At 38.6% G+C, this 13,876-nt stretch overlaps 4 protein-coding genes across 13 annotated transcripts in view; 2 read left to right on the top strand and 2 right to left on the bottom strand.

The window, feature by feature from the left end:
* The first annotated feature begins 131 nt into the window (after positions 1-131).
* LOC115622676 (N-alpha-acetyltransferase 60) lies at positions 132-2,888 on the top strand. 2 transcript variants are annotated; one of them, XM_030516693.1, is made up of 6 exons: positions 132-613; positions 1,022-1,145; positions 1,212-1,376; positions 1,437-1,657; positions 1,727-1,837; positions 1,932-2,888. In XM_030516693.1, the coding sequence occupies exons 1-6, from the start codon at positions 597-599 to the stop codon at positions 2,062-2,064; spliced, it is 771 nt and encodes a 256-aa protein (XP_030372553.1). In that variant the 5' UTR covers positions 132-596; the 3' UTR covers positions 2,065-2,888. The 2 variants fall into 2 exon arrangements, with proteins under 2 accessions (XP_030372553.1, XP_030372552.1); XM_030516692.1 differs by having other exon boundaries at positions 1,212-1,657.
* Positions 2,889-3,161: 273 nt separating this feature from the next.
* On the top strand, positions 3,162-4,732 carry LOC115622537 (ATP synthase subunit b, mitochondrial). Its single transcript, XM_030516500.1, has 4 exons — positions 3,162-3,312; positions 3,448-3,558; positions 3,791-4,128; positions 4,187-4,732. Exons 2-4 carry the CDS (start codon positions 3,531-3,533, stop codon positions 4,559-4,561), a joined length of 741 nt encoding a protein of 246 aa, XP_030372360.1. The 5' UTR covers positions 3,162-3,312; positions 3,448-3,530; the 3' UTR covers positions 4,562-4,732.
* A 425-nt stretch (positions 4,733-5,157) lies between these two features.
* Positions 5,158-7,704, bottom strand: LOC115622473 (insulin-like growth factor-binding protein complex acid labile subunit). The gene is made up of 3 exons (XM_030516416.1): positions 7,485-7,704; positions 6,524-6,930; positions 5,158-6,338 (listed from the first exon to the last, which is right to left on the bottom strand). The coding sequence occupies exons 1-3, from the start codon at positions 7,702-7,704 to the stop codon at positions 5,337-5,339; spliced, it is 1,629 nt and encodes a 542-aa protein (XP_030372276.1). The 3' UTR covers positions 5,158-5,336.
* A 785-nt stretch (positions 7,705-8,489) lies between these two features.
* Positions 8,490-13,876, bottom strand: part of LOC115622892 (serine-rich adhesin for platelets) — a 39,750-nt gene continuing 34,363 nt past the window's right edge. For 4 of the 9 annotated variants that reach the window (XM_030516994.1, XM_030516996.1, XM_030516997.1 and 1 more), the window contains 3 exons: positions 12,927-13,070; positions 12,761-12,798; positions 8,490-10,842 (listed from right to left, as the gene is read on the bottom strand). In XM_030516994.1, coding sequence (XP_030372854.1) covers positions 10,278-10,842; positions 12,761-12,798; positions 12,927-13,070 — 747 coding nt within the window. In that variant the 3' untranslated portion in view covers positions 8,490-10,277. Of the gene's footprint in view, positions 10,843-10,996; positions 11,006-11,145; positions 11,320-12,760; positions 12,799-12,926; positions 13,071-13,876 lie in introns of those variants that run through there. The other 5 variants (XM_030516999.1, XM_030516995.1, XM_030516998.1 and 2 more) reach the window with 5 other exon arrangements.

Genomic DNA, 13,876 nt, shown 5'->3' with positions numbered 1-13,876 from the left:
GAGCGTATTTACTTGAAATATGTGAGCGCGCCAAACCCGAATTTTAGTCTGGCAGCACCAGTCAGTATGTTGGAGGCGATGTGGCAGCACCAGTAGCTCTTCCTCTTCTTCGGAAATACAAAATAAAAACTCGATGCAGTAAAAATGTTTAAGAACTAAAGAATATTTAAGCGAGCAATGCAGCAAACGAACGGCATAAAGCTTTCATCCACAGCACACAATAAATGGAGTGCACACAAACAGAAGCAGCAGCAGAAACGACAGCAACAACAACGGGAGATAGTGGCCAGTAGCTTGGAGTGGTGCTAGTATTGCTAGAGTGTAGTGAGGTGGTTGGCAGAGAGGTAGCAGCAAGTGGTTTGTAGTTTATTTATGTGTGCGGATGTGAATTTCAATTGAAGCCAATTAAACGCGCACACACACACTACCAAATACCAGCACCAGCAGGCAACACATTACAAATATTCGTATTGATATCGTTCACGCAAATCTACAAAATTCGGCGTTTAAACTGCTCAAGGGGTTCAACTGCCCATGACTTTGATTCTGATTGGAAGCCGAAGCAGCAGCGGAGCACCAACAGTGACAGTAACAGAATGGCACAATTTACGCTGTGAGTAAAAAATTTACGAAATCGTTTGATAAACACAGAGCTGTCCGCTTTTTATGCCTAACGACAACAAGGTGGCTGTGGATGGGTAGGGGGAGGGAGGGGGCAGAGGTAGGTCAGCAACAGACAATGACAATTCATGCTTAAGGGTCTTTCCACAAATTGGGTCAATTTACGTGCGGCGCTCAAGAATTAAGTTCCAGACCGCCCCACTGTTGTTGTTGTTGATATTGTGGCCGGTTGTTAGTGGAGCTTTTGTTTATCTATTGATGAGTCGCCGCCTCCTCCATCGTTCTTGCTTTGTAATATTATGCAAGTGACTTCACACTGTTGGTTTATAATACTTATTTATTAAACAGTGTCTTACTTGCTGCCCCTGACGTGGTCTTCCTGTTTTTTTCTTTGTTTTAGCTACAATAAACACTACAATGCATCGGCCAGCAACGATATTAGTCGCGTCGACTGCGATCATGTGCCTTTGTGTTCCATTAATGATGTGCAGCTAAGGTTTTTGGTGCCCGACGACTTAACAGAGGTGAGTATTTAGAGCAGAGACTAATTAAACAAATAACTCGTCACACATCTTTGTTTGCTGTTTTAGGTGCGCACTCTCTGCCAAGAATGGTTTCCCATCGATTATCCGCTGTCCTGGTACGAGGACATTACCTCCAGCACGCGTTTCTTTGCATTAGCCGCTGTATATAATCTGGCCATAATTGGTTTAATTGTTGCCGAAATCAAACCGTATCGTAATGTCAATAAGGAGGTAATAGCCAACATATTAGGTGATGAATTGTACACGAGGCTGAGCGGTTTTCAAATGCAGGACAAAGGTATACTATCAGACTCGATGGGACGCACTGCTGATGTGGGTTACATTCTATCGCTGGGCGTACACCGGACGCATCGACGGAATGGTATCGGATCGCTGCTGTTGGATGCTCTTATGAACCATTTGACGACTGCCGAACGCCATTCGGTCAAGGCTATTTTTCTACACACGCTAACCACGAATCAACCTGCCATATTTTTCTATGAGAAACGAAGGTGAGTGTCTGTATCTGTATCGAATTTTGTGGCTGTTAATACACTAACTGCCACTCCCTTTGTTTATAGATTTACGCTACATTCGTTTCTGCCCTATTACTACAATATTCGTGGGAATGGGAAGGATGGCTTCACCTATGTCACATATATAAATGGCGGCCATCCGCCTTGGACATTATTATATCCTTTTACAAGATATGCATTGGTCACTGTTTGTTTTTTCATTTTCATGCTTTTTGTGTATTTGTGGTTTTCTAATTAACTCTTGCCACACAGATCATATCAAGCATTATGCGTCTAAGGTGCGTCTGACTGGCGGTGTCTGCGTTTGGGTGGCCGCGAGAGTACAGCAGGTGGTGCGTTGGTTCTATCACAAGCTGCTGACACGCTTTAATTTTATTGAATGATTCAATTACAATGAATGGCTGGCGCTGCAGCACGACTGGACTACATATATATTTATATTTAGAAAGAACATCCTTCCGAGTCAACAAAACTCTCACTCTCTTATAAGTGTGTTAATATTAGCATTATATATCGACTTGTTGAATGTGTATATTTATACATATATGTATGTGCACGTCTAACGCTTCACACACACAAACACACATAAGTACATGCTGCACAAACAGACACTCATACATAAGCACCTCCCATTGTAAATGTTCGGCGCCTCCAAAATCATTTCGTGTTGTATACAAAAGAAACAGAAAAAGAACAAAACATAAGTTAAAAGTTGTAAAATAATAATTTTTTATATGTATTCCTTACGTTTTCAATTATGTTCATCGATTGTAAATAGTTGTATGGATTTTTGTTTTAATTTCTGTAACCCTAGCGCAAGTGATTTCGATAGATACGCTTTATTTAATGTGTTTTTGTTTTTTATAAGTATTTTTTACGCACAATAAGACAGTCATTTAGTTTAGCCAATACAAAAACAACAATAACAGCAACAACAACAAACAAAGATGATCATGCTTTAACTTAAACGCTTAATATACAATAACGGCTTTGAAAAAGAAACAGAAAAAAAATAGACATGCATATATCTTCAGAGCTACAAAAATTTAAAATCTGTTCGCGTTTGCTGTTTATATAGTATTTCGTAAAAGTATTTTAATGACAAATGTTAGCAGCTGATTTTAATTTTTTTTAGGCGCAATTTATTTAGTGAATTGAAATAATTTGTAAAATAAAGACTTGAAAAGTTAGAGATGACTTTCATGAAGGACACTACTCTTTTGAAGCATTTAAGCTAATAGAACTGAATGGAATATACGTATTTTGTAATGAAATGTGTTTTGACGCTGGGTAATATTGATGTGCTATTTCAAATCGATGGAAAAATTAAGATTTTAGCTGAAGACTCAGTAGATCGGGTGTCCATAATCGATTTGAAGGCAGATACATACATAAACACAGTAATAGTTTTCAAATGTAGCCAAAATATTCAAAAACTTGATCGAATAACACATTCAAAAAAAAAAATCACCACATTCAGAGCGTTGCCGCACGTTGTGGAAGAATCACCCCGAAAATAGCAACTGAGCAGTTCTGGCAGAGCACAGGTGTTATATTTTTTACGTACCACCAAAACGCTGGTTCACAAGCATCAATGCAATTGATATTGTACTTGCGTATTATTTATAAAGGTATGTTATTCTATGAAATGCCATAAAACCAAAACGATTGCCCGCCATTGGCCAAATACTTCAAATTTCAACTCGCTGCCCATTTTTGGTATACTTCCGCGATCTGGCAACACCTTAATCAAATGTCATTCACAGATTACTATTGTGAATTGTCGCTACGGGCAAAGTGGTGAGGACGTCAATTTCTTAGGCAAATTCGTCGCAACAGCATTAAGAAAATGTTTCCCAGAGCCGCACTTCTTGCAGGTAATTAAGAAAAATGAAGTTAAGTTGATTTCAACTGCACATTTCGATTATTGTTAATTGTGCACATTATAAAAGTGTGGCACAAAGCGACATGAAAATTGTTACGCGACCAGACATCGTGGTTTATGTAATCATGAGGGGGCAGCGCAGCCGCCGCACTCGAGCGTCAGAACATTTTTGCATAGATTTTTGCACATCTTTGTAATGTTTATTGATTTTTTGTATTTTGCAGCACAACGCCCATTGAGCGTGGTTGGCGCCCGTTCAGCAGCTGCCGCCGCTGCTGCACAGCCCGCTGGTGGTGCTGTTGATCGCCGCCAGCGCCCCGAACATCCTGGCAAGGTGCGTTTGGGTTTCATTCCAGAGGAATGGTTCCAGTTCTTCTACAACAAAACTGGTGTTACCGGACCCTACACATTCGGCGTAGGTCTCATCACCTATCTGTGCTCCAAGGAAATCTACGTCATGGAGCATGAATACTACAGCGGTCTGTCGCTCGGCATCATGGCCATTATTGCTGTGAAGAAACTAGGCCCAGTCATCGCCAAATGGGCAGATGGCGAAATCGATGTAAGTTCTTAGGACGCGTTAGAAAAGAAAAATAACTAAAACTATTTCCACATTTCAGAAAATCGAATCCGAATGGAAGGAAGGCCGCGAGTCTGAGCTGAAGGTGCTCGCCGATGCCATCGAGGCCGAAAAGAAGGAGCAATGGCGCGCCGATGGTGCTCTATTGTTGATGGAGGCCAAGAAGGAGAACATCGCATTGCAATTGGAGGCTGCTTTCCGCGAGCGTGCCATGAATGTCTACTCAGAGGTGAAGCGTCGCTTGGACTACCAGGTCGAGTGCCGTCATGTTGAGCGCCGCCTCAATCAGAAGCACATGGTCAACTGGATTGTGTCCAGTGTGCTGTCCAGCATCTCGCCCCAACAGGAGAAGGAGACCCTAAACAAGTGCATTGCCGATTTGAGTGCTTTGGCTCTGCGCGTCAAGTCCGCTTAAATTACTCGATTTCTATTTGTTAATTTGTAAATTAAATTAAATGCGCAACGCAGGAAACAGAAATCCGTATAATGATTAGACGACCGAATATAATTGTGTCCAAACAAATAGCGCAAAAATCTGTGTTTAACAAATGAAAATATGATATGCTGCCACCTGTCAACAAATTAATTAATGGTGGCTTTATTTAACTAGAGGGGAGATCACACACTATATACATATTTCTCTTTTTGCTATTAAACGTTGTAGAACATCACGTAGCACGAGCTCACCTCTAATACCAACTTCAAAATTTGTTAGCTAAATAAATGGGAAGTGCGTGAAAAAGTCCAATAAGACGCTTTTTATCGGACAACGTTTGATTGAAGGGAGTGTTTTGGCTATTTTTTCAATCACTTACAATTCGACTCCTAAAACTATGCTACAAGCATTTGCAAAAAATTGCTTTTCAAACGATTATCTTTTTTTCCGTTATTATTTCATTTGAATTTGTTGATTGAATAATTTATTGCCGACTTAAAACAAAAGCTGGATGAAATTTTTGTATGGATCAATCTTTTAAACGAATTTAAAGATGTTTATTTTCTGCTCTTTTTTTAACAAAAAAAAAATTGGTTTCCAACAGCAAGAAAGCCAATTATTATCTCAAGGCTTTCCAGTTTGTTGGTTTTAAAGAAAACCCCCAAAAATCTAGTCGACGTACATAGATGCTCTGCGACTCCACACCAAATATTGTATGATTATATTATTACTTACTAATTCTTAAGATTCATTATCAGTCTTCGTCATCGTCCCTGTATTTTCCCAACTCCTCCTCGATCTTATCCACAATGCCATGTCCTCGTACCAGCTCCACATTCTGCACACAATAATTCACCGATGTGACCATACAGAGTGGCTTTTCGCCCTTGTAGAAGCCTGTGCCCTCACGCAGATAGGTCACATGTCTGGTGGCTAGCCAGCGTTCTATCTCCTGGAAGCAAGGACACTGCCAGGGGTTGCCCTCGATGGACACACGTTTGAGGGCGGGAAAAGTAGTATTAACATCGGGCAGAAAAGTTAATCTATTATTATCGAGAAGTAGCTCTGAGATATTGTTTAAGCTCTCCAAAACATCAGTGCTAATCTCCTCCAATGAATTATGGCCCAAATGCAATTTCTTGAGCTTTCGCATAGGCGAGAACATGCGTACGTCCAGACTGCTCAGCTCGTTGTTGCCCAAAGACAAGTACTCCAGAAACGGGAGGGAGGAGAAGGCCAAGGCGTGCAGACGCTTCAAGCGATTTGATCCCAGATTTAATTTGCGCAGTCGGGGCAGCGTATTAGCACCGAAGATCGTCTCGTCCAGATACTCAATGCTATTGTGTGACAGATCGAGCGTATCCAGATCGCTGAGGTCGGCAAAGGTCTGTGTCTTGATTTCGATAATATCATTGGACTCCAAATACAATTTTCGCAGAGATGACAATCCCACAAAGTGGGCCTCATTCAGGCTGGCTATGTTATTCCTGGACAGATCCAGCAACTGTAAACGTGGCAGTCCCATGAATTGCTTGTCAAACAGCAGACGTATGTGATTGGTGCTCAGATCTAATTGTTGCAACGCCACGTTCCCAAACACATTGGGACGCACGGCATCCAACACGTTTATAGAGAGATTCAAAACGCGTAACTGCGTCAGGGGCTCAAATATTTCCGGTTCTATGGCTACGATGGCATTTTTGGACAAGTCCAGCTCCAGAAGAGACGGCAGGCCAATAAAAATATTAGCTGTTAGCTGTAAAAGCGAGGGTACACTTTACTGACTGCCTGTTTTGTTCAGACACGCAAATAGTTTGCACACAAACTCATACTAATTTGCAAGTGAATGGTTTCAGTATAGGATTGTTTATATCTTTGATGGCAGTAGCTTGACAAAATTGTGTGCAAACTATTCGCCTGTCTGACCACAGCCTAACCAACCTGACTGAGCAGATTCTCATTCAGCACCAAAAACTGTAGTTTTGGGCATTCCTCCAGCGTCACATTAATCAACTCATTGTGGCTCAGATCCAGATGCTGAAGCATTGGCATCTGCGGCAGTTCGAACGTCTCCAGAGAATTGTGTGAGAAATTTGCATAAATCAGATTGCGCAGACTGAAGAACACGTCCTTTGTGAGGCCTGTCAGTTCATTGTAGCTGGCATCCAGCTGGTGTAGCGCTGACTCAGCCGAAAAGTGGGTTGAATAGAGGCGTTGCAGGCCGCAGCTGCTGATGTTCAGCTGACGCAGATTTCCCAGAGCGCTGAAGCCCCTTCTCTCCAGTCTTAGACGCGGCACATTCGACACATCCAAGCTTTTCAGACTCGACAGATGCTGCAGGTTTTGGGCTTCAGAAAAAAAAATTCAATAAGATACTGTAAGAAGCTATTACATAGTTTTAGAAGAAGCCCTAGCATTGAATCTGAAATTTGTTGGAATGAAAGGGCCTCAAAAAAAGGCTCTGCTTAATAAAAATTAGAAATGATAATCATCGCTAGAGCTTGCATTACTTCGTTTTTTTAAATGTAAATCCTAAAGCTTCTTATCATTATTTGAACATACGAGTAAGAGGAAGATGTGGCAGCTATATTAAACAATGCAGCTATGTGTATATGGTTTGAAATAAACTTGCTCTGTGAATGGATAATTTTTTAGAATAAAGTAAGTGAATCACATTAAACAGGTTATTGAGTTAATCGACTGGAAATATACCCTTTAAATATGTGTTTAAGATCAATCCCTAAAGGTTACTTTCTTGGAATTAATACTTCAAAATATCTTAGTATCGTACATACATACATAAATGAACTCGCCAAACGGCTGGCAATACAAACTAAAACTAATCTCCACTGCCCCTTGCAGGTTGTCAATATATTTAGTATTGAGTGTGGTTTGCAAATACCTGAATCGATTGAGAGCTGTGTGCGCACATTGCGAATGCTGAGGCTGTGCCAGTTTTCTGACTGAGCCGGATCCACATATATGTCCTGCAGGCTCGCCAATTCAGTGCACTCAAAGCTGCGCCAGCCACGAACCTCACACAGCTGGGCCGAGATAAGTTGCAGGCAGCCATGGCAGAGCCAAAAAAACACCACCACACTAATAAGCGAAGAAGACACCATTCTCGTGTTGCGCATCGTTCGGGAGATCAACGAGAACTGACATTGCGAAGTGTTTACGCACGCCGGCGATAAGAACACAATCACAGTTCAATTCCAGTTTCTTCCCCCGTAATGGGAGAGAGTGGGAGAGAGAGAGCGAGAGCGCGATCCGGTTGGGCAATCCATGAACCGCTAACTCAGGATCAGTGTTGCCAATCTGTCTATTTTCCCGCCAGCAACCAAGTCAAGACCCTACAATAAAAATCTCTTTGTTTTTATTTTTTAAATTTTTTATTTACTCTTTTATTTTTATGACAAAAGTTTATAAGACAAGGATGGCAAACCCCGTACTAAGACCAATTGAATTTAGCAATACCGACAAGATGCAATCATTGTCAATTGTTTAAAAATTTGTTTGTTTATGAAGATAATTGTTTTCCTTTGAGAATAACTGTAACTTATAGGAGCAGACTTTTCGACATTTTACTCTTTTTATGGAAGCCATTTCTAGCTTGTTCTACTTTGTGTGAACTAGCTTCGTTTTTTTTTTACTTTGAAGAATGGGCAACACAGTTTGGTGCTCAATGCAGGGGAGACCCAGAGAGAGAGAGAGAGAGAGAGAGAGCCAGAGAGCAGCGTCATGGTGATGATTGAAGAAGCGGCTTAAAACAACAAACTCAACACTCAACAGCTGAGGCTGTAAACAAAGTCTTCGGTTGAATAAAATAAAAACACATCGGGATTTTTAGCTTTACTACTCATACGCATATACATATCAGTATACTCTCTATATAACTTTTATTTAGGCTTATGGATGCTGCTTATATTCCACTGTTTACAGTACATACCATATACGTATGTTTTTTTTTTAGCTATAATAAATGTATGTATAGTATTATAATTACTTGTTCATATTTAGAAGGTATTGTGCTCTAGTAGAAATGAAAATAATACTTTGATAACTTGCTATAAATATATAGAATCGTTTTATGTCTATTTTCTTACAATTAAAATAATGATGCCATTAAGCACTTGTAGATAGAAGGAGACAATAATTACAACACAAAAGCTACAACTAAAAATTAAATAACAGAACTAGTATTAATAATTATTACCATAGAATGCTTATGGTGGCCTTTAACTCGTCAGAATCAGAGTCTGTGCCATATACATAGATACATATGTGTAGTATATAATGCAGTTTTTATATAATCCACTAAATTAATTTAATTGAGTTGCATAATTCATTTGCGTGTATAAATATGTTTGTTTTCTTTAAGTAAGGTTTAATTTAATTTGCATTTACACATTCCAGTATTTCGATATTTAAATCGTTGACACTGCTTGGAGTACTGCTTTAAAAGCTACGCAGTGTGTGGGAGGGAGCAGGGATGGGGGAATCAGTGAGCAACTGCAACTGCCCATAACTGTAAATTAATCCAACAATTCTCCTATTAACATTATGTTATGTTCATGTTCCATTGACATTATGTGGAGGGCGGCGTTTTCGATAATTTGTGTATGTAGTATGTATGTGTATAAGTATGATTGAAATAATTTCGAAATCATCAAAATTATAGTTTGTGTAGGAAGAGTGTGGGGGCGGAGGGGATGAAGAAGCAGATGAAGTTTTGAGCAAAGAAAGAGGTAGACAAAACGATTTTAGCAGCACGGTATTTTGAGTTCTCATTCTATATTTACGAGCACAGCGAGAGTTTATTAATAAAAGTGAGGGTATTACTATTTAGGGTATTAGCGATTTAAATTCTGTATAATATTTTGCTCATTTTTCAGTTTAGCCCTCAAGATTGAGAAAAGCTAATTAATCAGAAGAATAAGCCAGCTGCCATTTCAATACTACAATTACAAAATCCACAAGACAATCAAAGTCGGGTATACTTTTTTCCCCATTTTTGAAATCAAGTTATGAGGCCTAAGTTCGAATTTTAATTCTAGCAACGGAGCAGATCCTAATTGTAAGGGTAGCCTGATTATGATTCCATATACATAGTTGTCTGGCAAATAGACTAATTTATTGATTATCTAGCTTTTCAAATTCCTTTCTAAGGATTTGAATGCTTTAAAAGGTACAGACAATTATAATAGGGTTTTCAAAAAGGTGAAGAATACTTTTTTTTTCGGAACTGGTTGATTTAAGAGTTATTTGGATGTTGGTTATTTAAGCGTAAGATACATATATCTGTTTCACAAACATCGTCCGCATTGGATCCCTTTTTCGTATTCTGAAAACCTGAACTAATTTCAGAAAATGGAAATTGAGCAAAATATTCTGGAAAATGGGCAAGTTCAGCGGCTATATAGCGTTCTCAGGTATTAGAAATCAAATTTTAAATTATAATAAAAATGTTGCTTACATACCATAAATTCTACAACAAAAAAGTGGTGCAAATTGCAGTTGCTCTGATCATTTTGTGACTGTTCCAGTGTTGTAAAACATACAAATAAGTGTTGGACATTGTATTGAGTTTCCATTATGTTTAGTAAATATACGCATTAATCTTGAAGACCTGCGATATCTGTGCGTTTTGTTAGCTGAGCGAAGAAGTTGACGAAGAAGAAGTGTGGTATTCAAATCAGACTATAGTTACGGTTGGGTTTGTCATTTTGTTGCTGTTGTACAACGGCTGATAATGTTGTGTTTGTCCATTGGAAGAAGCCTTCTTCACACTGTGGCAGCTGCCGCCATTGCTGTAGCGTGTCTTTAAGCCATTTTGCTGCTGTTGTTGTTGTTGTTGGGTTGGTTGCACTTTATGGTAACCATTTTGTGGGGGCAAGGGCTCGCCTATGAGCGTAATACGCACCGGCTTGTAAGCAGGTGTTGGTGTTGCTGCTGCTGCTGCTGCCTTTCTAGTTGCTGCAGCAGTCGCAGTTGCAACTTCAGCTGGATCCCAGGCAATGGAAGCGCGTCGTGGCATGTTTGTTGCCAATTGTTGATTGTAATTTGTTAATGTTGTGGAAATAATAGTGTGGCGACGGGTCTGGTTCAAGGCCTGGCAATTGGTGTTGCTGTTGTTGCTGTTGCACGGATGATGTTGCTGCTGCTGCTGATGGCGTATAATTGTGGTGGCAGCCACCGTGGAATCATTGCAATGCAGTGTTGGAAAATGCGTTGTATAGCTGGTATATTCGGGCTTACTTCTACGAACAAAGAAACTCAAGTTAGTTGGGGATGCAAGCAGATTCTTCAGATAAATATAAAGTACAAAGTCTGGCATGCAATTAGGGTGTGTGTGTGTGTGTGTATAGTAAGGGCATTATCTTTGTTAGAGAGTTGTGTTAGTTAGCACTTTACCTTGGGACTCTATTTAATTGCCGCATGCAATTAAAATAGTTCACAAACAGTGTTAAATGGTAGACAACAAAATATTGCTTATCACTAAAATAAATCATTAATTAACTATAAAACCAATAGGTTAGTATAAATATATATGTATGTATACATTAGTTATTATTTGTTAGTTATGTTAGTTTCATGTTTAAATTTATATACAAGGATTGCAATTATCCAAACAATTGTAACTTAGGTGTAGTATACAGATTAGGTTAATCGCACAGAGCAAAACAATCGCTAGTAGAAAATCACAAAATAGTACCTGTTGTTCACCAAACTGTAATCTATATACGTATGTATGTATGTGTGTGTGTGTGTGTGTGTAGGGCATGTGTAGCATATTGTATGCAAATTATATTTTCAACCATAATATGTTCAAATAATTTATGTGTGTATTGTTCCATTGCAGCAGTTTTCAGAGAGTAGTTAGAGTTAGAGTGGAGAAGAAAGTCACAGTTGGTTAGTACAAGAGTTAATGTTGTAAGAGAGTTCTGTTGGTGAGTTTAATTAGGGGAAGCTTTCTATTCATGAAAATCATAAATGAGATAAGCCATAAATACGTTTTAAAGAGAGAAAAGCATAAAACTTGCTAGTCTACTATTTATTTACTAAGTACGAGTTGAACCTTTTCTAAGATACAGTCAAGCTGGGTTATATATTTTGATTTAATACACTATATTAAAACCCCTTATTTCCTGTGATTCAAGTGGATTTTTTGTAATTTCAATGTTGTGTTGAATTTCAAAACTAACTTAATTCATAATCGATTTCTAACACCATTTGACCCTTATCTTTTGAGTTCAGCATGATCGAAATCAATATATTCTGATTTTATATTAATTTTTAATTCGAGATTGATTCTTACAGATAACATATATAAGTCATGATCAGGATTGAAAGATACATTAATACTTTAATTATTTTTCATTGAAATATCGTATCTTTTTTAGACAAATCCAGTTTTTTAAGAGCATTTCGTTCCACAAAGCTGAACACTATTATGTTGCTTTTAAATGATCCTTTTCATTTTTAAAGCTTTAATTATTTTTCATTTCATTTCACAAAGCTGAACACTATTATCTTGACTTGATAAGTGAACTACCATCACATTCATAGGATGTTTTGGAATAATATAAATAATTGACATATGTAGATGAAACTGAACAACGGGCACTTGGCTGATTTCCTCTAAAGTTTTAGATGAAATTCATGAATATGGGCTTTTGTTGACTAGTATTATTAACATTAACATAAAATGTGAGGTAAGGCGATAAAATATGTCTATTGTTTTCCAATAAAAGCATCAGCTGTGGGTTGCACAGCCGGAAAATTTGCATACAAATGCCGCCGCCGCTGCTGCTGCACAATCTAATTAGGCTGCTCCAATTACAAATTGTGGCCATTAGCGTCAGCGCTTGGTTGGCTGGCTGGCTGGCTGGCTGGTTGGTTTGTTGGCCAAAAGCCGGCAAAAAGTGGGCAGCTTGATTTGCATGCCACAACAACAAAAGCAACAAAATATTGTGGCAAGTAGTGGCAGCGGCGCGTGAAAGCCGCGATGCAGCAACAAGTGGCGTTTTGTATTAGTTTTGTTGAAATGTGGCATAATACGAAAAGTGCAGCTGCTGTTAGTGTTGAAGAGTGTTGGAGTGGCGTTATAAACTATAGGTATGTATATGTAGGCTTATAACTTATAAGTATATAGTAAGTAGAGTGGTGGTTGCCTACCTGGACAAACCCTCCGCACCAATTGCAAGTGGTCGTGTCTGCGAAAGTGGAACAATGATCGATAGTTTTCGGTTAGTCGACACAAATACAGACACACAGACACAGATAAAGTAGCTATATATGTATGTATATATAGTACATATGTATGTATATGTTTGACACTTACACGCTCTGTTTGTGTGGCCATGCTAATGAGCTCCTTGGCCAATTCGCCATCACCGGGCACGCATGCTTGACGCTTTTCAGCCTCCAGCTGCTCAATGAGGTCTCGCTGCAGGCGAATGGTCCGATCACGATCATCGACTTGACCCTGAGATGGTGTGTGTGTTGTGTGCGAGTGTGTGTGTGTGTGTGTAAGATGTAAAAAAAGTAAATGTCAGTTTTGTGCAACGTTGCATGAAAGGCCGCTAGATTATAGTAGGTTCATAAAACTAAGCCAGAGAGTGTATTAAATACGGCTATTAACATATATATTTTTTTGTTGGCTAAAACACATAAACAACAACAGCTAGAGTTTTTTGGTGTTTTGTTTCATTTTTGGCGAGTTGTGTTGTGTGTTTTGGTAGCTAAGGAAAATATAAATAACACTCCGAATTGCGTGTTGTGTGTTAATTTGGTTTACATATCAAAACAGCTAGAAACAAACTATAGATTTAAAAATAGATTGTTGCAGTAAAAAGGGCCTAAAGGGAACACCGAACAAAACAGATTAAAAAGATTGCATTTAAAATGTTTCCTTCCTCTTTCCGCAGTTTCCATTGGTTATTTTATTTAAAAATTAGAAATTATTATGTAAAATACATTAGACTGTTCTTGTTTGGGAACGAACATTCCGAAACGTTTCTTTCTAAACTAACAGTTAAATGGAAATGGAACCAAATGGAACACAATATGTGCTCTATTCAATTCTCATGTTAAAGGTAAAAGAATTAAGTGGGAATGGAAGGAAAAGGAACATAATACTCGGTTCAATTCCAATGTCTATGGAATGTTCCAAAATTAAAAATATTAAATTTGTTTAAAAGAAACTTAAGCGTTTAAAAGAAACTTAAGCATTTAGGATAAGCACAAATGACAATGAAATAAAAATAATCAATAAAAACTATTTATAAAATT

Source organism: Scaptodrosophila lebanonensis, unplaced genomic scaffold (genome assembly GCF_003285725.1).
Source record: "Scaptodrosophila lebanonensis strain 11010-0011.00,11010-0021.00 unplaced genomic scaffold, SlebRS2 tig00000043-arrow-pilon, whole genome shotgun sequence".
In the NCBI taxonomy this organism is placed as follows: Eukaryota; Metazoa; Arthropoda; class Insecta; order Diptera; family Drosophilidae; genus Scaptodrosophila; species Scaptodrosophila lebanonensis.
Note: the sequence above shows the minus strand (reverse complement) of the source record. Positions and strands in the feature narration are given on the sequence as shown.

What these genes read in the sequence shown, in the direction of transcription:
- LOC115622676 (XM_030516692.1), top strand. An exon ending in TGCCCGACGACTTAACAGAG is followed by an intron (nt 1,146 to 1,211) that starts GTGAGTATTTAG and finishes TTGCTGTTTTAG; the next exon opens with GTGCGCACTCTCTGCCAAGA. An exon ending in TTTTTCTATGAGAAACGAAG is followed by an intron (nt 1,658 to 1,726) that starts GTGAGTGTCTGT and finishes CTTTGTTTATAG; the next exon opens with ATTTACGCTACATTCGTTTC.
- LOC115622537 (XM_030516500.1), top strand. Translation starts at nt 3,531, where the DNA reads ATGTTTCCCAGAGCCGCACTTCTTGCAG. An exon ending in CAGAGCCGCACTTCTTGCAG is followed by an intron (nt 3,559 to 3,790) that starts GTAATTAAGAAA and finishes TGTATTTTGCAG; the next exon opens with CACAACGCCCATTGAGCGTG. An exon ending in GGGCAGATGGCGAAATCGAT is followed by an intron (nt 4,129 to 4,186) that starts GTAAGTTCTTAG and finishes TCCACATTTCAG; the next exon opens with AAAATCGAATCCGAATGGAA.
- LOC115622473 (XM_030516416.1), bottom strand. Translation starts at nt 7,704, where the DNA reads ATGGTGTCTTCTTCGCTTATTAGTGTGGTGGTGTTTTTTTGGCTCTGC. An exon ending in ACAGCTCTCAATCGATTCAG is followed by an intron (nt 6,931 to 7,484) that starts GTATTTGCAAAC and finishes TTTTTTCTGAAG; the next exon opens with CCCAAAACCTGCAGCATCTG. An exon ending in ATGAGAATCTGCTCAGTCAG is followed by an intron (nt 6,339 to 6,523) that starts GTTGGTTAGGCT and finishes TCGCTTTTACAG; the next exon opens with CTAACAGCTAATATTTTTAT.